We start from the raw sequence: 25,027 nt of genomic DNA, 5'->3' as shown, positions 1-25,027 counted from the left end.
GTAAATGAGTTTCACCTGATTATAACAAATTAGGGGCCGGGTGCGGTGGCTCACGCCTGTAATCCCAGCACTTTGGGAGGCTGAGACAGGCGGATCACGAGGTCAGGAGATCGAGACCATCCTGGCTAACACAGTGAAACCCCGTCTCTACTAAAAATACAAAAAAATTAGCCGGGCATGGTGGCGGGCGCCTGTAGTCCCAGCTACTCAGGAGGCTGAGGCAGGAGAATGGCGTAAACCCAGGAGGCAGAGCTTGCAGTGAGCCGAGATCGCACCACTGCACTCCAGCCTGGGTGACAGAGTAAGACTCTGTCTCAAAAAAAAAAAAAAAAAAAAAGGATGGAAATTTTGTATAGTGTAGAAACTTAGAAAAAAATTCTAGAGAGGCTTTGAAGCACATGATTAGTAGTTGGATGTGAACCTAAGAAATTCATGCTTTAAGGAAGTCAAACAATACTTTTATTCAGATGCTTTATCATTAGGATAAGCCTGGTTGTATGGAATGTGCTATAGAGGGGTTAGATATTCAAAAGATCTATGGGGTAAAGGGGGAATAGTGTGTATCACTGAAAGGGAGAGGTATGGGCCATGAGTTAAATACAGTAGCACCCTAAATTAAGGACACCTAAATGAAGAAAGGAAAAAGAGAGTATATTTTGAAACGACTTAAATAGCATATAAATGATCTGTTTACTTAAAGAAAAACAAAAAACTTCCTTTTAGTAATGATTACCTAATGTAATGTGGTATCCAGAATAGAAAATGAAATTAGTGAAAAACTGAGAATCTGAGTGAAGTCTGCAGTTTAGCTAATAGTAGTGTACCAACGTTAATTTAATCTTCTGAAAAACATGCCATAGTTATGTAAGATATATTAGGAAGAGCTGTGTGGATGGTATACAGGAATTCTTTGTACTATCTTTGCAATGTTTCCATGAATCTAAAATTCTTCCAGAATAGAAAGTTTAAAAAGCAAAAGTAACTGTAGGTGAAACTCTGTTAGGTTTAGGGAGAACAGCAGGGAGGTTGCAGAGGGAGCTGTCCTTGCACGAGTATCCCAGGAATGGACACTGCTGTGATCAACCATGTGTGGAACAAGGCACATTGTTTATTAAAAGTGTTTGCTAAAGAAAAAATGCTCATCATCACTGGCCATCAGAGAAATGCAAATCAAAACCACAATGAGATACCATCTCACACCAGTTAGAATGACAATCATTAAAAAGTCAGGAAACAACAGGTGCTGGAGAGGATGTGGAGAAATAGGAACACTTTTACACTGTTGGTAGGATTGTAAACTGGTTCAACCATTGTGGAAAACAGTATGGTGATTCCTCAAGGATCTAGAACTAGAAATACCATATGACCCAGCCATTGCATTACTGGCTATATACCCAAAGGATTATAAATCATGCTGCTATAAAGACACATGCACACGTATGTTTATTGTGGCACTATTCACAATAGCAAAGACTTGGAATCAACCCAAATGTCCATCAGTGACAGACTGGATTAAAAAAATGTGGCACATATACACCGTGGAATACTATGTGGCCATAAAAAAGGATGAGTTCGTGTCCTTTGTAGGGACATGGATGCAGCTGGAAACCATCATTCTTAGCAAACTATCGCAAGAACAGAAAACCAAACACCGCATGTTCTCACTCATAGGTGGGAATTGAACAATGAGATCACTTGGACTCGGGAAGGGGAACATCACACACTGAGGCCTATTATGGGTAGGGGGGAGGGGGGAGGGATTGCATTGGGAGTTATACCTGATGTAAATGACGAGTTGATGGGTGCAGCACACCACCATGGCACAAGTATACATATGTAACAAACCTGCATGTTGTGCACATGTACCCTAGAACTTAAAGTATAATAAAAAAAAAAAAAAAGAAAGGACTTTGTCCTTCCTCCATGAAATTGGTTTCTTTCAGGCCACTAGGAGTTTCTGATTTCAATTGAAGTTACTGTTGAAAAACATTTATTTTTGAAAAGTGGAAATGTTAGAGGAGAATTACATGGAGACAGTACTTTTTGTATTTCCCCCAGGATAAGAGAAATCCATACACACTGTATACCAATATATAAATGATGAAATATGTGGACAAGATGAAGTGATGTCAGTCATTCAACAATTCCATGAAATTTCTCGATGTCCTGAACGATTTTGTTATGCAATTAAGATATAAAGAAACTACATGAAAAACAGACGGTCTTCAAATGCCCCTGATAAAAATTCCTTTTAGATGTAAGATACCACAGTTAACCTGCCATTTCAGAAGACACGCGAAAGAAGACCACACATTTTAAAAAGTATACCATCACTAGGACAATCATGCATTGTTCAATGACAGGGCTATGTTCAGAGACATGCGTCCTTAGGCAGTTTTGTCATTGTGCAAACATCCTAGAGTGGACTTACACAAACCTAGATGGCAGAGCCTACTAGATGCCCAGGCCGTATGGTATGGCCTGTTGCTCCCGGGCTACAAATTTGTATGGTGTGTTACTATACTGAATATTGTGGGCAATTTTAACACAGTGGTAAGTGTTTGTGTGTCTAAACATACAAAAGGTATAGTAAAATACAGTATTATAGTCTTATGCGACCCCTGTAGTATATGTGATGCATCCTTGACTGAAATGTTATTATACAGCACATGATTGTACATTCATTTCCTAGATCTGCTGTCTGAGAAGACCCAGATCTTGGTTTCTAAATGCCATTCTTCAATAAAAGGAATTGGGTCTCCTTGGAGCAGTGGTTGATTCTGGGCTGGGGGCAGGGGAAATAAAAGATAAGATTGTAGCTGGGCATGGTGTCTCACCCCTGTACTCCTAAGGCTTTGTGAGGCCAAGGCAAGAGGATCACTTGAGGCCAGGAGTTTGAGACCAACCTGGCTAAAATATCAAGACCCTGTCTCTAAAAAAATAAAAATAAATTAGCCAGACATAGTGGTGCATGCCTATAGCTACTTGGGACGCTGAGGTGGGAGGATCGTTTGAGCCCAGGAGATAGAGGCTACAGTGAGCTATGATTGCACCACTGTACTCCAGCCTGGGTGACACAGCGAGACCCCATGTCATAAATAAATAAATAAATACCTGCCAGAAATAAGAAAGTGTCAAAAAGGATGGAGATTTATTGAAAGGACACTATAGCCAACCTGCAAATGTTCCAAATAGTCTAAGCCAGAACAATCTGAACAATAAAATAATGATCATATTGGATTATAGATTATAGAATAAAATAAGCATCCATGAGTCCATATTAATATAAATAATTGAATAAATCAATATATAGATGAGAAAGTTTAGCTTTTTGTTATAGTAGAGTTGTGATTGATAAATGAAAATGAATGAGGAAAACAGAAAATCACCAGTAGGCAAACACCACAGTAATAATTATTGCAGGCAAGGACCATCAATGACTGCTAAAGTAGGCAAAAGGATGAGGAGAAACAGGATATGTGAATGGTTTTCAAAGTGTCTCCCCACAAGATATTTACTAACTGCCAAGAGAAAACAGTAATTTTATAGTGAAGGAATGTGGTAGACACCCCCTCAACCAAATGATCAAGGTAAGCATCACTAGTAAGAAGACATGTCAGCGTCACGTCATATACCTCCTGATAGGATGCCCTGAGAAGGACACATCATCACACTGTGGTGTTCTTGCCAAAAATACACAGCCCCAACCTCATCACAACAAGACGTCAGTGAACCTCAAATAAAAGACATTGTACAAAAACCTGACCAATACTCCTCAAAAGGGTGAAGGTCTTGAGAAATAAAGAAATACTAGTTACATATTGGAAGAGACTAAGGTGACGTGACAACTAATTATAATGAGGGATCCTTGATCAGAAAAAGGACATTGGTAGGCAAACTGGTGAGATTCAAATAATGTCCATAGATTAGTTAATAGTATTGTATCAAAGCCGGGCATGGTGACTCACATCTATAATCCCAGCACTTTGGGAGGCGGAGGTGGGAGGATTGCTTGAGCCTAGAGTTTGAGATCACCCCAGGCAGTGGGGCGAAACCCCCATAAAAAATACAACAATAAGTCAGGCATGGCGGTGTGTGCCTGTGGTCCCAGTTACTAGGGAGGCTGAGGCGAGAGGATAAGCTGAGCCCAGGAGGTCAAAGCCACAGTGAGCTGAGATTGCGCCACTGCACTCTGGCCTGGGGGACAGAGTGAGACCCTGTCTCAAAAAAAAAAAAAAAGTATTGTATCAATGTTAATTTCCTAGTTTTGATAATAGTGCCAGAGGTATATAAACTGTTAAGGTGAGGGCAAGTGGCTGAAGGCTATACAAGAACTCTCTGCACTATTTTTACAACTTCTCTGTTATCCTAAAATTATTTCAAAATAAAAAGTAAAAAAAAAAAAAAAAAAAAAAAGTGTTTAATCTTTTTTCCAAAAGGAGCACACAGAACAGAGAGTACAGTACAAGTCCCTTAAGAATTTGTTTTTTCTCAGACTATTTTTTCACTTGTCATCAAGAATCAACTTTTAAATTATTGGCAGCGTTAGTCCTCTAGTACAGGCTGCTTGTGGGTGACCAGATGCAGTAATGCTGAGCACAGAGACTATGATGGCAGTGCTAAGGTAAGAGTATTGATAATGTAAGCATACTTCCTATATTAACAATAATTGTTAAAAGCTGCTTCAAACACTTGATATTACCACCAGTTGTTAAACTGAATCAAGCACGTTCTCCAAGTTCACATTAATGTGAATTGAACAGCATTGTATACGTACGAGGAGCTTCATGCAAGTGTGATACACTGTACTCACAAGTATTATGATCTTACTAAGCATTAGAAATACCCTGTGTTAAAGCAGCTCGGTCTAGGCCAAGTGTGGTGGCTCATGCCTATAATCCTAGCACTTTGGGAGGCCAAGGCGGGCAAATCACATGAGGCCAGGAGTTTAAGACCAGCAACATGGTAAAACCCTGTCTCTACCAAAAATGCAAATATCAGCCAGGTGTGGTGGTGTATGCCTATAATCCCAGCTATTCAGGCGGCGGAGGCAGGAGAATCACTTGAACCTGGGAGGCAGGGGTTGCAGTGAGCTGAGATTGTGCCACTGCACTCCAGCCTGGGTGACAAAGTGAGACTCCATCTCGAAAAAAAAAAAAACAAAAAAAAAAAAGAAAGGAAAAAGAAACTTGGTCTAGTTATTTTCCTCTGGAGAAGTAACCATTTGGGTGGGAATAGTTTTGTTGTTGATCCCATCATGCTGGTTTGGAAACAATGCACTGGCCCCACTTTCCCACTCATAGGCTTTAAGGCCCCCTTGAGTCCCAATGTTTCTCCTGACACATGGCTTTCTCCTGACAGTCCCCTCTGCTTCACATTGTTCCCAGAGGGTCCTGGGCCACCGTTCGAGCTTCCTTCTCTCAAATACCTCTCCCTCTTTCTTTATCAAGCCAAGGCTCCCCTCCTCCAGAACTCTGCATAGGCCCTTCAGCCTCTATGAATCCCTCAGTGAGTGAGGAAACTACCACTGGATTTAGTCATTGCAAATGTACTTTATTTACCCCTTAGCACCCTTACTACATGTATGTGTTAGGGTTCTTCAAAGAAACAGAACCAATAGGATACATAGAGATATATAAGAGAAGATTTATTATGGGTATTGGCTCATGTGATTATGGAGGCTGAGAAGTTCCACCATATAACATCAGTAAACTGGAGAACCAAAAAAGCTGGTGGTATAATCAGTCTGACTCCAAAGGCCTGAGAACCAGGGGAGCTGACTGTAATTGAAGGCCTGAGAACCAAGAGCTCCGATATCCAAGAGCAGGAGAAGGTGGATGTCCCAGCTCAAGAAGAGAGAAAGAGAATTCACCTTTTCTGCATCTTTTTGTTCTATTCAGGTCCTCAGTGGATTGGATGATGCCTTCCCACAATGGAGAGGGCCATCTTCTTTACTAAGTGCATTGATTCAAATGCTAATCTCTTCTGGAAACACCCTCACCCCTCACAGACACATCCAAAATAATATTTACTAGCTATCTGGCCATCCTTAGCCCAGTCAAGTTGACATATAAAATTAACCATCTCAATATACATGTGAATTATATATATAACTAGGTCTATACCTGAGATAATCTGAGATATTTGTAGCTATATTCATTTGCACTTATAATTTCATGTTATATTTGCATGTGCTCTCAGCACTCTTCTGTATATTTGCCCTAATTCTCCTTTAGATTGTCATCTCTTTGAGAAAAAAGACCAGATGTTCTATGTCATTTGCATATTTTACAATGTCTAATCCGATGACAGGCACTCAGGGAGCCACCATGAAAGACCAAAATAACAAAGCATTGCATGAACTTACAATTTTCTACTTTCTTTAATTTATTTCAGAGAATTTTTAATGTCATATATACATATGTAAAATGATAATTTTAAGTTTACAGAATTAAGAGGATATTTAAATATAATAGGATTAGAAATTTTCCTTCCCTAAAAGTGAGATTATAGTCAACAGGACTACAAACCTTTTTACATTATTTAAAAATTTCAGTTTAGGGCCGGGCACGGTGACTCACGCCTGTAATTCCAGCACTTTGGGAGGCCAAGGCAGGGGATCACCTGAGGTGAGGAGTTCGAAACATGGAGAAACCCCATCTCTACAAAAATACAAAATTAGCCAGACATGGTGGCGCATGCCTGTAATCCCAGCTACTCAGAAGCCTGAGGCAGGAGAATTGCTTGAACCCAGGAGGTGGAGGTTGCAGTGAGCCAAGATCGTGCCATTGCACTCCAACCTGGGCAACAAGAGCAAAACCCCATCTAAAAAAACAAAAACAAAAATTCAGTTTAGAAATCATAACAGAAATGTAAGACTAATTATAGAAAGTTTTAAAAGGTCTCATCTTGTCCTCTAATTTAATCTAGAATCATATTTTCTTAAATTATTTTTAAATTACTGTATTGCTTTCTAAATACAAATAACCCTAGTAGGAATACCCTTCCATTCTGCCAACAGTTTTTGAAGACGTAATATGTTTAGCCCCTGCAATCAGTGCTGGGTTTACAAAACTAAAACACATGATTTTGACTTACTCCTACTACACTATCAATATATTAAGAAATGGGATTTTGGAATAAGAGATGAGATAGAGTAGAGGTGATGTTTGGTTAGCCTTAAGAGTTAAAGCATGAGGACATGGAAAAATTGGAATCCTTGTACACTGTTGTTGGGAATGTAAAATGATACAGCTACTATGGAAAACAGTATGATGGCTCCTCAGAAATTAAAAATAGAGGCAAGCACCCTTGTGAACCAGCAATTTCTCTTGTGAGTATATATTCAAAAAAACTAAAAGAAGGATTTCAAAGAGACATTTGCACATTCATATTCATAACAGTACTATTTACAATTGCCAAGAGGTGGAAGCAACCCAAGTGTCTGGCAACAGATGAATGGATAAACAAAATGTGGTATATACATATAATGGAATATTATTGAGTCTTAGAAAGGAAGGAAATTCTGACCCATGCTACAACATGGATAAACCTTGAGGGCATTATGCTACATAAAATAAGCCAGTCACAAAAAGACAAATAGTATATGATTCCATAATTTTATGGCTTTTTCACTCCTGTAGTTCAGCAAGTGGGAGGGAGTGGCACCCAGTGGCTTCTTCTCTCCCATCGTTCGGCAAGTGGGAGGGAGTGTTACAGCTCTATTACTCCTGCCGCCCACAGCTTGGCGAGCAGGAGTGCTACATCCCTTTCAATTCCACAGTTCAGTGAGTTGTGGGTTCTTGTCCCATGACCAAGAGGAATAAGGTACACAGACATTGGAGAGTGAGTAAAGCAGAGTAGAATTTAATTGAGTGACAGAAAGAAAGTTCTCAGCCTTGAGAGGGGACCTGAAATTGGGTAGCCATCTGTGAGGCTGAGTCTGGGGGTTTTATGGGCTTAGAATGGGGGCGGGGTGCATGCTGATTGGTTCATGGGTGGTCTTGGAAAAAGCACAACTTGACTGGTTAAAAGGCATCATTCAGAAGGAAGCAATTTTGAGAGAGTAGGTAAGATGGGGATAGAAGTTTTCACTCTGGTTGTGGACTGTCTCCAGAATTGGCAGCTTGCTTCTCAGGCTTTAAACTGTCCTTGGCTTTAAGGTCTGGTTTCACTGGAGACCGATCCCTGTCTGCCTAGGAATTTGTCTGTCTTCTGTCACTATAAATGTGAGGTATCTAGAGTAGTCAAATTCATAGAAATAGAAAATAGAATGGTAGTTTCCAGAAACTGAGGAGAAGGAGTTAATGGGGAGTTGTTGATGGGTAGAGTTTGAGTTTTGCAAAATGAAAATGTTCTGGAGATTGGTAGCATAGCACTGTTAGTATACTTAACACTACTGAACTGTGTACTCAGAAATGATTAAGATGGTAAAATTTCTGTCATGCACTTCTTAAAACCACTATACAGAATTTTAAAGGAGGGATAAAGCAAGCCAGGTCTATGTAAACCGGGCTTTGAAGAAGGACACTCTAGTTTTTGTTACAATCAAAAGATGATGAGTTCTCTTTAGATTGTTGAATTTAAGGTACCTACTCAACAGTAATGTCCAGGATGTTCTAGATGTAATAGGACTGGGGCTAGAGGTGTAGAGTTTGTCATCCACACGTCAGAAGTACTTAACCTTCATGGATTTGAATGAGCTCATCTATGGAGCAAAAGTAGAAACATGAAAAAGTGAAGGATAGAACTCCAGCTTCCAGCTTAAAAAGGGGGCAGGTAGTAGATAAAAAGGTTCTGAAGAAGAAAAATAGCAGCCAGAGATTTAGAGGAAAATACTGTTCACAGATCAAGTAGGGTAAAGATAAAAGTTACCTAGAGGATTTGGCTGGTGGGACTTTGATGACCTTGCCAAAGTGCCCATATAAGAATGATGGGATGGGGTCCTCCATTGCTCCCACTGGACTCCCCTACTCTACACAGGGGCTCTTAACGTGTGGTTCATGAACTTGGGAGAGGCTTCAGGAGTCTGTGCAAATATAGCAAAATCTAGGTAAAACCAGGAAATCTAGGCAAAATGTTGCATGAATGTGTTTTTATTCTGGGGAGAGTTTTTATGACTTTCATCAGATTTTTAGTAGGTTCCATGATCTGATAAATGTTCTATGTGCCAGAGTATATGGAGTCAAAATTCAATATTTCTGCTACCTTGATTTCACTTAAATTATGACTGTAATTCCTTTTTGTGGACCAAGTTTAAGGATTTAATCACAATTTATAATATTTTTTCTTATGGGAAGATATTATTAACAAAAAATAGCCAAACTCTGTATACTATTTAGAAGTTTATTCTGAGCCAAATATGAGTGACTATGGCCTGTGACAGAGCTTCTGGAGGTCCTGAAAACATGTGCCCAGGGCAGTTGGGTTATAGCTTGGTTGTATACATTCTAGGGAGACAGAAGTTACAGGCAAAGACATAAATCAATATATGTAAGGTAGATATTCAGCCCAGCAAGGCAGGACATCTGGCAGGGATTGGGAGGTGGGGAGGTGGTTGGGGTCCCAGGTCATAGGTAGATTCGAAGATTGGCAGTTGGTTGAAAGAGTTAAGCTTTGCCTGAAGAGTTGAAGTCAGCATAAAGAAATGCTTAAGATAAGGGCTATTGTGGAAGCCAAGGTTCTTATTATGTAGATGAAGCCCCTAAGTAGCAAAGTACAGAGAGAATAGATGGTAAAATCTCTTATTGGACCTTAAAAAGTGTCAGAGTCTTAGTTGAATCTCTCCTGGATCAGGAAAAGACCTGGAAAGGGAAGGGATTGTCTACAGAATGCAGATTTCCCCGACAAGTGATGACTTTGCAGGACCATTCCAAAATATGTCAAATAAATATATTTTGGGGCAAAATACTGTGACTTCCTTTATGGCCTGTTGTTTGTCATGGGATGCTATACTAGAGTCAGGTTGGAATTTGGTATCCTATTGCTACAAAGAGTCTGTTTTGTCAGCCTTATGATCTTTATTTTAATGGTATTGCTGGTCAGTCGTGCCTAAACTCCAAAGGGAGGAGGTATAACAAGGAATATCTGACCTTTCTTCCCATCATGGCCTGAGCCAGTTTCTTCAGGTTTTCTTGGGGATCCCCTTGACCTGGGGGAAGGTGGTTCTTCAGTCAGTTGGGGGGCTTAGAATTTTATTTTTAGTTTACAGTATTATCCAAGTTTTGTGTGTTTTTGTTTGTTTTTTTGGAGACTGAGTCTCGTTCTGTTGCCCAGGCTAGAGTGCAGTGCCACGATCTCGGCTCACCACAGCCTCTGCCTCCTGGGTTCAAGTGATTCTCCTACCTCAGCCTCCCAAGTAGCATGCCACCATGTCCGGCTAATTTTTGTATTTTTAGTAGAGATGGGATTTCACTATGTTGGCCAGGCTGGTCTCAAACTCCTGACCTCATGATCTGCCCGCCTTGGCCTCCCAAAGTGCTGAGATTACAGGCATGAGCCACCGTGCCCAGCCACAATATCATCCAAGTTCTAAACTGACATGCAGATGATCTCATGTTATACAGTGTGTTTAAATTGGAAACTTGTAGCTTCTATAGTTTAAATTTCAACGGTTAGTCAACAGGTTAAAGGAGAACACGCACTAGAAATCAGCCTAATAGTCAAACAGAGATAGTCTTACTAACGTATCAGCCTGTGTGTGGCATTTTCAGCACCTGCTCTGCATCCCCTTACATTTTGGATGTTATAGGCAGAAAGTATTCTGCATACTCACATGTGTTTACATAATCTCTGAATATCTCAATTTCCTTATCTGTAAGCAAGTTAATAGTTGCCAGATATTGTGTAATCTGAAAATGAATTTTACTTGCATAAACACTTTTAAATATTCTTAAAGGGTTTTTACATCTTTGCCTTTCTTTCAGATTTCTAGCATTTTCTCCACATATGTGCAATGTGAATATGTATTGATCATTCTTGAATTAGATCATTCTGTTTGAATTAGATAATATCTTGTGAATTTTGCAAGTTCAATAGAAGAACAAATCTGAGTGCTCAGAAATCTATCCTTACTTTTGGAAAAGCAGTTTGGAATATATCTTACTGATGGCGGGGCAGGAGGGTAGCACTCATATCTTAAGAAATTAAGGCAATGAGTCATATTTTATAAACACTACCATTGATATTATGCCAAACAGAACTAAGGCCACATTTCAGCCTTGCATCTGAGAGTGATACTGCTGATCAAGAAGACTTGGATGTAGAAGATGACCATGAGGAACAGCCTTCAAATCAAACTGTCCGAAGACCTCAGGCTGTCATTGAAGATGCCGTGGCTACCTCAGGCGTGAGCACGCTCAGTTCTACTGTGTCTCATGATTCCCAGAGTGCTCACCGGTCACTGAATGTACAGCTTGGAAGGATGAAAATAGAAACCAATAGGTAAGTCCTACACTGAAATGAGTTGGTTTCTATTCTTTTACTTTTACTAAAGAGCATGTGTTTTTGGTCTACAGAATGAGATTCCCTTATCCCATTCGTGGAAACTTGATGGAATGCCTTTCTTTATAAAACAAGAGAGGTTTAGTTTAGCCTCTTTTGTCAAATACCACTTTCTGCCTCTACCAATTTAAGCCTTTTTCAGCAGTATTTGATTACTTCTTCATCTCCAAGTGCCCTAAGATTTTTCCAGTAGCTTCGTTATAGCCTCATGGACTGTCTAAGAAACAGGCTCAGAGCAGCATGTACCTTCCGGTAGATAGCTGGAAAGAATAGAAAGCTCATGTTTTTGAAAGCCCAGTCAAGTTCTTATAGGAGAGGAAGATTACTGAGGTCGAGGGAACAAAACTAATTAATGGTGCTAAAGATTTGTATTTTAGAACCTAAAAAGGAAGATAGTTGACCGCATTTATGATTCCATTTTGTTTTTGATATATTGTAACATATCTGGAGTATAATTTGCCTTTGATAATTTGGTAGCATAGAACCCACAAGATCAGATTATTAAGTTAACAGCAAATGTTTCCTGTTCTTCGCAGATGTTGTTGGTACAGTTCAAGGTCTGAATTTTTATGATTTGTAGCTTCCTGTGCTGCCTACAGTTGACATGTGGGAAACTAACTTTATTACTCCGGGTTTGCATTAAAAACTTTTTTTAAGTGAATCAGTAACAGTTGTTCAAATATTTAGAAACCTTAATTGAAAATTCTAGTTGTTCACCAGGGAGATTAAAAATATCTTATTTCCAGTCATAAAGTTTAGGTTTTTAAAGGCAGGCTTGTATATCAAAATGAGTACAAGTGATGAAAGCTCATCCTATATTCAGAAACGTGAGATTTGGTTGCATGGTTAAGTAAATCTGTATAGACACATCTTTCTATAATGTGCATAGAGCAGTCTTATTTTAATAAAGGGGGTTGCCTCTTTGACTTTCATATCCCAATTTTGTCCTCTGAAACCCAGCTCTTGCCATCTCTACTATTTAGTGGGAAAGAACTTGGGTCTTTTCTCTTCTGAGACTTCATGGAAATCTTGGTTTCCCTCATTCCTCCTCTTCTCAAGCAAGAGTCCAAGGATAACACCCCATCATTATGGAAGTTGTCTGATAGTCACTATGGAAGTTGTCTGATAGTCACTTATCTCTAGGTTACTCTCTGTTGCCCAGTCCTGAGTGGTGGTGTTTTTTGGACTCCTGCTGTGATCTCTGGAGGAGGAAAGTTCACTCATTATGGTTTTGGTTGACCCCTTCCCACCCACGACTTCTGGTTAGAATTACACAGATAGTAAAGCTACTTTGTTTACCAAAGAGCTGGTATATCTGCTTTTCTGGTCCTGAAACCTCCTGTCTACACACCTGGCAATGTCAATAGGACCTGCCTCTCCTAATGCAGCCTAGACACAACTCCTTTTCCTTCTCTCCTTGGCCTATTTGCTTAGCATTGTGCTCACCACCCTGGCGCCACTGTCTGTCTACCACGCTTGGGCCATCTGCAGTCCCTGAGGGCTTCCGGCCGCTTTCTTCACAGCTTCCTCCTTTCTCTTCTGAGGGTCTCTTTGTTCTAGCTGAGGGCCTGCTTCTCACATCTGCCCATCTCTGTTGAAAAGACTAGCATTTATCCACATTTATTTATTACATTAGTACGTAACTGCAGTTTTCACAACAACTGTCACACATTTTTGCTTTTTCCTCTACATATTTACATTTGAATCTGTGAAATCTACAGATAATCAGCCTCGTTTTTCCTTTTTCAGTAATATCTCCCACGGCTCTCCATCACCCGCAGAAAAGTGACATGAGGGACGATGTTTGCTTCATCCTTGATTTGAAGAAAGGACAGCAGCTTTAGTACAAAAACCAAGTAATCGAAATAAGGGACCAGTCCTGTCCATGTTGGTCCTTCTAATTTTCAGTTGAATACTACCTGAAATATAAAGGCATACCTACTGCAGAATGAATCTAGAGGAAATGTTACTGTGTTTTTAGGAAAGGTTGTAGCTCTCATATTAAAAATTGTAAGCTTAGAATATTTAGGATGATCACTGATGAAGGGAAATCAGGTTTATCCTGCTCGGAGGATCACCTGAGCCCAAGAGGTTGAGGCTGCAGTGAGCCATGATTGCACCATTGCGCTCCAGCCTGGGTGATACAGCAAGACCCTGTCTCAAAAACAAAAACAAAAACAAAAACCTATCCCAAGAGGAGCTGCCTGTTTATCTAATTTCCCCATCCTGCAGTTCTGGAATTACCCACCAATCCACCTCACCACTCCTGCCCATCTAAGGTTAAAAATTGACCTCATGGCAGATCTTGCCATACTTTTTTGGAACAGAAAGGCAGACAGTTGCCTTGATTTCAAAATATTGCACTACTAAATAAACACAAAGTAAAAATAAAATTGATATACTGGATTGTTCTTAAGATAAATACCTCTAAGAGCTGGATTTGGAGCAAATGAGGTGGGCTGTCAATACTCTGCTTCCAGTGTTAAAGTTCAGGTGTTTAAGGTGTTAAAGGAAAGCTTCAGACAAATTAAATTTAATGGAGTTTAATTGAACAAGAAAAAAATAATTTGTGAATCAGGTGGCCTCCAGAATCACGGCAGATTCAGAGAGACTTCAGGGATGCCTCATGGCCAGAACAAATTTACAGAAAATAAAAGTAAAGTGACGTTCAGAAATCAGAAGTGTACAGAAAGAGCTAGATTTGTTATGGGTTGGTGTTCACCTTATTTGAACACTCAGCAGTGTATGAGTGGTTGAAGTATGGCTCCTGGGATTAGCCAAGACTCAGCTATGGTTACAGACGCACACTCCTAAGTTAGGTTTTCAATCTTGTCTCCCTGTTAAGTTATAGTTTGTCCACGAGGACTCAAATATGCAAGTACAGAGTCCTTCTCAGTCCACATTTCATTCACTTTAACAAAAGATAAAAGGAAATTACATAGTCTAGACAAACATAGGTTAAACTCTAGAAAATGTCACTTTGTTCGTTGAGAAAACAGTAAGAAGATACCATCACCATCCTATACATATAAATTAGCAAGTAGGACAAAAATACATACCAGATCAAAAAACTGCCAACTTAAACATTCACACGGAGCTTGCTGCCCATTTCTTTGGATATCATTTGTTTTGGAGTAGATAAGAAGGCTCCCTCCAACCCTCTGCTCCCTCTGCTAGCTTTTAGTTCCTGCGGGTTCATCCACCTCATTGTGCACTACACTTACCCTGCAGCTGTCTTTGTTAAACTATTTTCCTCCACCCACCTTCTCTGTCTACCTCTCATTGTGTTTTACTTTTGTCCCACCTCTGCTACTTACTCAGCTGTGATCCCTTCTCCTATCTGAGGATCTCATCTTTATGTCCTGTGGGAATTGGGTTGAGCCTGGGGGTCTGGGCAGGTTTCCTTCCCACTGAGCCCTGGAAAGGCTGTTTTCCAGGAACTGAGGCAGCAAGGAACAAAACAGCCCTTATTAAAGACCAGACACTGACTTGGCACTGTACCTATGCTGTCTCATTTAATGCTCACAATAATCTTTTCTGGAAGCTTTAGTTTTCTTTTTTACAAACAATTTGAAAACTGAAGCCTGGAGGCATTAGGTAATTTATCTAAGGTTAACACAGGAAGTGCAGGGCTGAACCAGGACACAAGCCCAGATCTGTCAGTTGCACGATGCTGCCTTCAGAGTATGTCAAGTGAAGCAGAAACAAACTTTTCGATGGAACATGGTCTTGAGTTAAATCTATCAATACTCAGAAAATGAAACAAATAGAGCTTGTTAAGAGCTGTAGGTTATGCAACAATTTATCTCGATAATCTTAATAATGATATATTTTAAATTATTATTTCTGAATCCAAGTTACACTAAGATACTTTTCTAAAAAATTAGAGCACCACTTTTCATAACTTGGAATGTTTTCTTTGAGAAATTCTATTGGAAATGGTGAGTAGGTTACCAGTTGGCTCTCAGTTGCATAGCAAACCTTCTGTGGGTAAGAACTTTGGTATGAATATCACAGTTTCTCCTTGTTTCTTTGGAGACTGCATCAGATGCCAACTAGAAACTGAATGTACCAGGAACACAGCTATCCTTTTACCCGCTTCACCCCCTCCCCCTTAGAAGGGAGAAGACTAATAGTAACAATCACAATGGTAGCAACAACCATGAACATTTATTGAGAATTTGGTATGTGCCAGATATTCTAGGCGACCTCACCTATGACTATTTCTCAAATTTTCATAGTTTACAAAAAGTGATTACCTTTCTGATTTGCATTGATGATGGTATTATGCACATTTGCCAACTTTTTTAATGGGCGTCCATACATGTAAAATATAGGTCTGTTAATATCTGTATCCCATATTTATATTTTTTATATTTATGGTCATGAAAAGAAATAGCAGAACACATCTCTGAAGATTTTGGCAGACAATCTGTGGTGGAGGTTTTCAATTCTTGTCTGCAGGCACAGTCTTCCAAAGCTTTGCTTCTGGACACAGGGGTCTGTGGACCTGCAACATCAGTGTCACTTGGGAGCTCATTACAAATACAGTCTCAGAACTCACTCCAGGGGCACTGGACCAGAATCTGTATTTCAATAAAATCAGGGGTATTTGTGCTTATTAAATAGCTCATGTCTAGAAGGTCACCCTAGACCTGGCACAATGGCATGTGCACACACCTATAATCCCAGAGCTTTGGGAGACTGAGGTGGAAAGACTATTTGAGGCCAAGAGTTCAGAGAACAGCTTGGACAACACAGCAAGACTCTGTCTCTACAAAAAAAAAAAAAAAAACTCAAATTAGCCGGGCATGGCGGTGCATGCCTGTACTCCCAGCTGCTTGGAAAACTGAGATGGGAGGATCGCTTGAGTCCAAGAGTTTAAGGATGCAGTGAGCTATAATCGGGCCACTACACTCAGCCTAGGCAACAGAGAGAGACCTTGTATCTTAAAAAATAAAAATAAAAATAGAAGGTCACCCTGTGTCACCTAATATATTTTTCTCCTGCAGATTACTGGAAGAATTGGTTCGGAAAGAGAAAGAATTACAAGCACTCCTTCATCGAGCTATTGAAGAAAAAGACCAAGAAATTAAACACCTGAAGCTTAAGTCCCAACCCATAGGTGAATAGCAGAAAATTTTATAGTAACACTGTTCAGCCAGGCTGCCACAAAAAACCAAGCAAGCCAACACGAAGTTTTATTTGTGGCTAAGTCAGCATTTGTCACTTCTACCATGACTGCAAGCAGGAATTCCTTTAAAAAAAGAAATCTAATTTTTAACTCTAGCAAACTCATTTGTATAAGTACAGTAAAAATAGATTATTCATAATCATCTTTTCCTGAGATTACGTATTCCTGAGGTAAATAGGGCTCTCCGTGTTTTTAATCTTCCTTTATTTTTAAAGATCTCACAATATTACTAGAATAAATAATACTATTTTTTGTCATTTTGCATCTATATTCTGTGTGTTCTAGCTTTTTTCCTTATAATTTGAAGAGGCTTAAATAGAATAAAGATGTAGTAGTAAAAAGGCATAGGTGGGGAGAATGTTATTTAGCCCATTTAGAGGATAACGGAATTCTCAGTTATTTGTTTAGATATATGGCTCTTTCATAGTAGAAAAAGAGATTATGATCATTATACAGTTCTCTGCTAATTGTGTTCATCTTTATTGCATGAAAAACACAGAGTATAATTTTGGTGCACAGAGTTTATTCTAAGCAACCATAAAATTGATAGGAAAGTATAACGTAGGAGTATCATTTCATTACTGCTTTTGCTCCTTGTTTACTGGTAAATTCACTTGTCTGAGTTTTATTCATACGATCATTTATACTGCCAAACTCAATTGTTTCTATGAACTGTTCTCTGATAGAGCAAAATCTTTTAAAGTATCAATAAATGTCTGTTGATTGTGAGGGTCTCAGATGACCTGTTAGGTGAAACTAAGAATATCTTCCCAAAATTCTGTTCTAGAAATTCCTGAACTGCCTGTATTTCACCTAAATTCTCCTGGCACAAATACTGAAGATTCTGAGCTTACCGACTGGCTGAGGGTGAATGGAGCGGATGAAGACACTATAAGCCGGGTAAAGAAAACTGTCTGTGGGACAAGTATTCTTTCACTTCATTTCATAATGTTGGGTGCCTGCTATGTGACAGGCACAAGGGAGACACTGGTAAGCAAATCAGACCCAGCCTTGCCCTCCTGAGGCTTACAGACCAGGGTAGGCATGTGATAATCAGCTAACTCCACAGATACAAATGTGATTCTACACTGGTAAATTCTGTGAAGAAAAAGGTATCAGGTGTTATTAGACAGGGAGAGAGAGAGGTTGGGGAAGATTCTTGGAGAAGGGGATGAAAGAGCTGAAGGCTAACAGAATATGAGGGAGTAAATAGGCCAATTGTATGTATGTTCGGGAGGGGTGTGGGAGGGAGACCAGGGAAGAACCTTGTGCAGTGGGGCTGCAGTGTGTACAAAGACAGTGAGGCAGGCAAAAGCTCTGTGGTCCTGAGCCCCTTAGGAATTTAATATGTTTGAAATGAGAATCAGAAAGAGTGGGAAAAAAATAAAGATAGAATTTAAAAAATTCTTGTTTCTAATTCTTTGTATGTTAATTTTTATTTTATTTTATTTTATTTTATTTTGGAGACAAGGTCTCGCTCTGTTACCCTGGCTAGAGTGCAGTGATCATAGCTCCCTGCAGCCTTTGACCTGCTGGGTTCAAGTGATCCTCCCACCTTAGCCTCCTGAATAGTTGGGACTATGGACATAAACCATCATACCCAGCTAATTAAAAAAAAAAAATTTAGAGAAAGGGTCTCGCTATGTTGCCCAGGCTGGTCTTAAACTCCTGGCTCCAAGTGATTCTCTCACCTCAGCCTCTCGAAGTATTGGGGTTACAGGCATGAACCACCATGCTAGGCCTGTTTGTTAAATTTTTGATTCTCTTTCAACATTATTAGACTCCACTAGGCAGCAGCTATTTTATTGCTACCTAATAAAATGAATCTAGTCGACTTATTTCAGAAACATTTTCTATACAAACCATATTTTACCTATAATAATCTAATTCCTTTGTGCTCCATATAGACTTTTTTTGATTTTGTTTTTTGAGACAGAATCTCACTCTGTCGCCCAGGCTGCAGTGCAGTGGTGCGATCTCAGCTCACTGCAACCTTCGCCTGCCAGGCTCAAGTGATTCTCCCGCCTCAGCCTCTCAAGTAGCTGGGATTACAGGCATATGCCACCATGCCCGGCTAATTTTTTGTATTTTTAGTAGAAATAGGTTTTCACCATATTGGCCAGGGTGGTCTCAAACTCCTGGCCTCAAGTGATCCACCCACCTCAGCCTCCCAAAGTGCTGAGATTACAAGCGTGAGCCACTGCATCTGGCCCCTATAGACTTTTGTAATGAGCGTGAATAGCATTTATGTTCATTATATGAACACACAGGCATACATTAAAAGATTGTAATATTTGATAGAGGGGCCCTCTTAATACAATATTGTTTTAATTTGTTTTATATTTAAATTTTTAAAATAAATAAGAATAAAGATCTCTCTTCTTTTGACTTGATAATTTATTAACTAAGAGAATTTCGGGCCGCCTTGGAAATCTACATTTAACAAATTACAGCTGAATAAATTTAAACAACTCCAGAATATACATTCCTCTAACTTAGGCTCAAATCCCAATTACAGAATAGTAATTGATAATCTACTAAATAATTGCCCTTTCTTATTTGATTTCAAAGCTTCAGGCCAGGTGCAGTGGCCCCCGCCTGTTATCCCAACACTTTGGGAAGCATAGGCAGATTGCTTGATGCCAGGCGTTGGAGATGAGGCTGGTCAATATAGTGAGACTTTGTCTCTCTATATATATATAAAAAAATAAAATTTAAAAATGGAAAGGTGCAGTTCAAATTAAGATTCTGCTTTTATGGTGAATTACAGTCAAGTGCCTTTGCTTAACCAGGAAAAAATAAGTTCAGAAATTAAGCATAGGCAATACCTTTCCAGGAACACTTTTTATCCACTTGAGAAAAAACAAAGCTACATAGCATTGAACTTCTAAATACAAGATCTGTTTTTGAACAGCAGATGTGATTACAAGTGAGTCTCATCTGTTCATTAGAAGACCATTCAGAAGTTCTGTGTCACTTGTAATCTTTTTGCATTTGGAAGTTAATATGGATGCATTTGTATTTTTTTTTTTTTTTTAATATGGAGTCTCACTCTGTCGCCCAGGCTGGAGTACAGTTTTTCAATCTCAGCCCACTGCAACCTCTACCTCCCGGGTTCAAGTGATTCCCCTGCCTCAGCCTCCCAAGTAGCTGGGATTACAGGCACATGCCACCACGCCCAGCTAATTTTTTGTATTTTTAGTAGAGATGGGGTTTCACCACTTTGGCCAGGCTGGTCTCGAACTCCTGACCTCAGATGATCCGCCTGCCTCAGCCTCCCAAAATGCTGGGGTTACAGGCGTGAGCCACTGCACCCAGCCTGGATGCATTTATTTGTATTTATTGAGTAATAGGGAGGCCTTTCCCCTAATAATCACAGAAGATTGTGTTTTTAGTAATTTCATTTTTAGATTCATTTTTAATTATAGTCAAGGTTTACATTATAAATAGAGTTTGTGCTTTATTAAAGTTATATAAAACATCTTACTTTTGTGCATATTCTACTTTCTCTACAGTTTTTGGCTGAAGATTATACACTATTGGATGTTCTCTACTATGTTACACGTGATGACTTAAAATGCTTGAGACTAAGGTACCACTTTTCTTTCTGTTGTCACGATAGAAAGAGTGCCAGGCTAATATAAGAAAGTCTGAATACCTGCCCAGGCTGGGTCTCTAATTAGCTTTGCAGTTCTGGACAGAGCTCTCTAGTTCTTAGCTGCTCTGAGTAAACTGAGTTAGTTGGACCGTTCTATTTTTGAGGGCTCTAAGAACCAATATTTCTATATTAGTAAGTGAAAATCAACTGGAAGAATTTTTTTGAATAATATGCAGACTAAGTCCATGCAGATATTCTGAAGCTGCCTTACACAAATGCTTTAATTGAGTTCATGATGGTGTTATACTCAATAAATATTTGGAGGAGGTGCTGACTTGCCCTCCAAAAGCCTGGTATAATCTCATATAATTTATTATTAATTAAGGCCAAGCATATAACTTTTTTTTTTTTTCCCGAGACGGAGTCTCGCTTTGTCACCCAGGCTGCAATGCAGTGGCGTGATCTCAGCTCACTGCAAGCTCCGCTTCCCAAGTTCACGCCATTCTTCTGCCTCAGCCTCCCGAGTAGCTGGGACTACAGGTGCTCGCCACCATGCCCAGCTAATTTTTTTGTGTTTTCAGTAGAGACAGGGTTTCACCGCATTAGCCAGGGTGGTCTCAATCTCCTGACCTCATGATCTGCCTGCGTCAGCCTCCCAAAGTGCTGGGATTACAGGTGTGAGCCACCGCACCCAGCCCAAGCAGAAAACTATTATACCCACCATTATAAAGACAAATTTCAAAAATGCTGGAAATCTGAAATGATGTTTTGGGACACAGCAGTTTGTGGGAGTGAAAAGAGAAGGAATGGAGGGAAGATGAGAAAATATATACAAAAAGAATACATAATAACTGATCAGACTTTGGGATCTTCTTCTGACCAGAGCAGATGAAAGCTAAGAAGTCACTTTTCTATTTCAAGGGCAGTGTTTCAAATTAAATGTTCTTTTCACCATGTTCTTGTGTCTTTCAACAGGGGAGGGATGCTGTGCACACTGTGGAAGGCCATCATTGACTTTCGAAACAAACAGACTTGACTGTTGCTCAATTTAATCTTCAATGGAAATTCTAAAAATTAATACAGATCTGACCTTCTTGGGGGTGGGAAAATCGAAGGGAGAGGAGAAAGGAGCTGCACTTTAAATCCAGTATTTGTTTACTCACGTTAAAAAAAAAAAAACCAGACAAAACACACTGAAATTTCCTAACTACATCTATTTCTATAATTTTTAAGGACTCTTCATAAGGACTCTTAAAATAATCCTGAACATTAGAACCCTAACGTTCAGGAAGATTTTAATCTAAGCATTTTTATGGAAATATTTTTAATGCAGCAGCTATTGCACTTCAGCCAAATGTTTATTTCACACAAAACGGATGTAACATTTCATGTGATTGTGCACCACTGGAACAAAACCAAAATGTGACCATAACTTTTTAGGCTTCTGTGTGTTTGTAATACGCTCTAATAATCTGAGTAGAAATGCATAATTTCAATTACTGTATAAAGTTTATGTTTTTTTAAGTGTGCAGAATCTGAGAGCAATGGTTTTTACTTCTCTGTGTTAATTGTAATATGGACTATATTTTGTAACTTAAGTTTCTGACCTGTCGTACATTTGTTTGAGTCGTTTATGTACTACTGAACTGTACCAGTTGCACATGCTTGAACCGTAGTAATGTTAGCTTGTTCTAAAGCTATCCATTGTGTCATATTTACTCTAAAAATTAAAAAGACTCTCAACATACTGTTTTGATAACTTCTAAAGAATTCTTATTTTGTATTGACATACTAGATAATCTGCTGTGTTAAATTTCCAGTCGTTTCTCCAGCTATAACATTTAGTAAAATCTGTCTTCTATTCAAGCAGTCAGACAACTGACATCCAGGTTGTTCCTCAGGGGAATGGAGGTTTAAGAAAGGGTAAGCCTGGGCAACAAAGTGAGACCCCATCTCTACAAAAACTCAAAAATTCAGCTAGTTGTGGTTGTGCACACCTTTGGTCCTAGCTACATGGGAAGCTGAGGCAGGAGGATCACCTGAGCCCAGGAGGTTGAGATTGCAGTGAGCCATGATTGTGCCATTTCACTCTAGCTTGGACAACAGAGTAAGACCCTATCTCAAAAAAAAAAAAAGAGGGTGAGGAAAAAAAGAATAAATGAAAGTATATTTTTCTCAAGGCCCCAAGTTATCTTGGATGACTATTGTGTATCTTAAGGCGTCTGCAAAGACCATCTTAATGGAGAATACTACGTATTTATTTATTTATTTATTTATTGACAGAGTCTTGCTCTGTTGCTCCGGCTGGAGTGCAGTGGCACCATCTCAGCTTACTGCAACCTCCACCTCCCGGGTTCAAGTGATTCTTGTACGTCAGCCTCCTGAGTAGCTGGGATTATAGGCGTGTACCACCACACCCAGCTAATTTGTATTTTTAGTAGCAATGAGGTTTTGCCATGTTTGGCAAGCTGGTCTCAAACTCCTGACCTCAAGTGATCCATCTACCTTGGCCTCCTAAAGTGCTGGGATTACAGGTGTGTGCTACTATGCCTGGCCAAGAATACTGTATTTTTCTATCTCCTCAATTTACTCATATTTGGAGAAATATTTTTATTTATTTTAAGCTGAATAGTATATTTTTATGAGCCTGCCCATATTGATCAGAGGAAGTCTGATGCTCCTAGATGGATAAATGAAATATATTTTCTTAAATACAGAGGAACCTGTTTATTAGGCAGGATAGAAATGACATAGAACTGTTTATATATCATGATTTCACTCATATATAACAGTCTTTGACAAAGCAGAAGATATCTTTATTTCAACATGAAAATCAAGGTACAATATATTTTATATTGCATTAGAGTATTCAAAACATTCTCACTAATATTTTCTGGTTGGTTGATTGAGACAGGGTCTCGCTCTGTTGCCTAGACTGGAATGCAGTGGTGCGATCATAGCTCACTGCAGCCTTGTCCCCTTAGGCTCAAGCAATCCTCTCATGTCAGCCTACAGAGTAGCTGGGACTACAGAGGCATACCACCACAACCAGCTAATTTTAAAATTTTTAGTAGAGGTGGGATCTCACTGTGTTATCCAGGCTGGTCTTGAACTCCTGGACTCAAGTGATCCTCCTGCCTTGGCTTCCCAAAGTGCTGGGATTACAGGTGTGAACCACTGCTTCTGGCCTCTTTTTTAACATCCTAATTTGGAGGACACAGTTGTCTCTGGTATCCTGTGTGGATATTCTGAAAGAAGTGAGGTATAAATTCAATGACACATCATTTGGCTCATGCTGAAACACAGAGTAAGCTGTTTATTCAGCCACAGTTCATCTTCTCAATTCTAATGGTGAAGTGCTTCTTTTGACTGTATATAGGATCAAGGTACTCATCTTAAACCAAATCTTCAATGATACAGTCTTTCCTTGGCACCTTCCTCCTACCTTGTCTTTGTGAGCAGATGATCCTGTGTCCCTACATGGTTCATAACACATTCCCAGGCCAACATCATTAGCCATTTGTCAGAATTTTGGGTCTCAGGCACAAAAGAAGACAGTTCCATTATGGAAGGCTCCATTATGGAAAGGTTTGCATTTGAAATGCTTTTAGGATCAATCTAGGCCAGTGATTCTCAACTCAGCTTCACATTAAAATGACTTGGATGCTTTTTCAAAAATACTGATGCCACCACCTTGGGACAACTGAGTTTTTATTGTTGTTGTTATTTTTTCTTGAGACAAAATCTCTGTCACCCAGGCTAGAATGCAGTGACACTATCATAGCTCACTGCATCCTTCACCTCCTGGGCTCAATTAGTCCTCCCACCTTAGCATCCCAAGTAGCTGGGACTACAGGCGTGGGCCACCATGCCTGGCTGATTTTTTTGCTTTTTTGTAGAGACATGGTTTCACTTGTTCAGCTCACTCTCGTTTCAAACTTTTAGGCTCAAGTGATCATCCTGCCTCGACCTCCCAAAATGTTGGGATTACAGGCATGAGCCACTGTGTCCAGCCGGAAAACTGTTTTTACTGGTCTGGGGTGGGGCCCAGATACCCTTTTTAAAAATTAGTTTCGCAGGTAATTTAACATGATCAAGCCTCACCTCCTTATTTCAGGTAACAGCTAGAGAGGGAAATGGTGAGCCCCTTTCTATAGAGGGAATAGCAAGATGGTTAACATTCATCACTTGTTTAGTGTAGCAGGAGGCTGCACACACAGGCCTGAAGCAAAACTGTAACTCAACTTGTGACCTGGAACAAGTTAATTAGCTTCTCCAAGTCTCAGCTTTCTCATCTGTGAAATGGAGGAAATGGTATACCTTCCACATAGGTCTATTATAAGATGTAAATAAGAAAATGGAGGCTGGGCGCAGTGGCTCACGCCTGTAATCCCAGCACTTTGGGAGGCCGAGGTGGGTGAATCACTTGAGGCCAGGAGTTCAAGATCAGCCTAGCCTACATGGCGAAACCCCGTCTCTACTAAAATTACAAAAACTAGCCAGGTATGGTGGTGCACGCCTGTAATCCCATCTACTCGGGAGGCTGAAGTACGAGAATTGCTTGAACCCAGGAGGTGAAGGTTGCAGTGAGCTGAGATCATGCCATTGCAATCCAGCCTGGGCGACAGAGCAAGACTCTGTCTCAGAACACAAAAGAATGCAGGAGAGGTGCTCAGCACAATGTTTAGCATATAGTAAACACTGAGATATGCTTGCTATTGTCATCACTTATC

The 25,027-nt window shown here is 39.8% G+C and overlaps 1 protein-coding gene across 3 annotated transcripts in view; it reads left to right on the top strand.

The window, feature by feature from the left end:
* Positions 1–22,041, top strand: part of MAP3K5 (mitogen-activated protein kinase kinase kinase 5) — a 242,746-nt gene extending 220,705 nt beyond the window's left edge. For all 3 annotated transcript variants that reach the window (XM_073022499.1, XM_073022497.1, XM_073022500.1), the window contains 5 exons: positions 11,199–11,442; positions 16,515–16,627; positions 17,484–17,596; positions 20,212–20,288; positions 21,270–22,041. In XM_073022499.1, the coding sequence (XP_072878600.1) occupies positions 11,199–11,442; positions 16,515–16,627; positions 17,484–17,596; positions 20,212–20,288; positions 21,270–21,330 (608 nt within the window). In that variant the 3' untranslated portion in view covers positions 21,331–22,041. The remainder of the gene's footprint in view (positions 1–11,198; positions 11,443–16,514; positions 16,628–17,483; positions 17,597–20,211; positions 20,289–21,269) is intronic.
* Positions 22,042–25,027: the final 2,986 nt, after the last annotated feature.

This window comes from Chlorocebus sabaeus, chromosome 13 (genome assembly GCF_047675955.1).
Source record: "Chlorocebus sabaeus isolate Y175 chromosome 13, mChlSab1.0.hap1, whole genome shotgun sequence".
Classification (NCBI taxonomy): Eukaryota; Metazoa; Chordata; class Mammalia; order Primates; family Cercopithecidae; genus Chlorocebus; species Chlorocebus sabaeus.
Note: the sequence above shows the minus strand (reverse complement) of the source record. Positions and strands in the feature narration are given on the sequence as shown.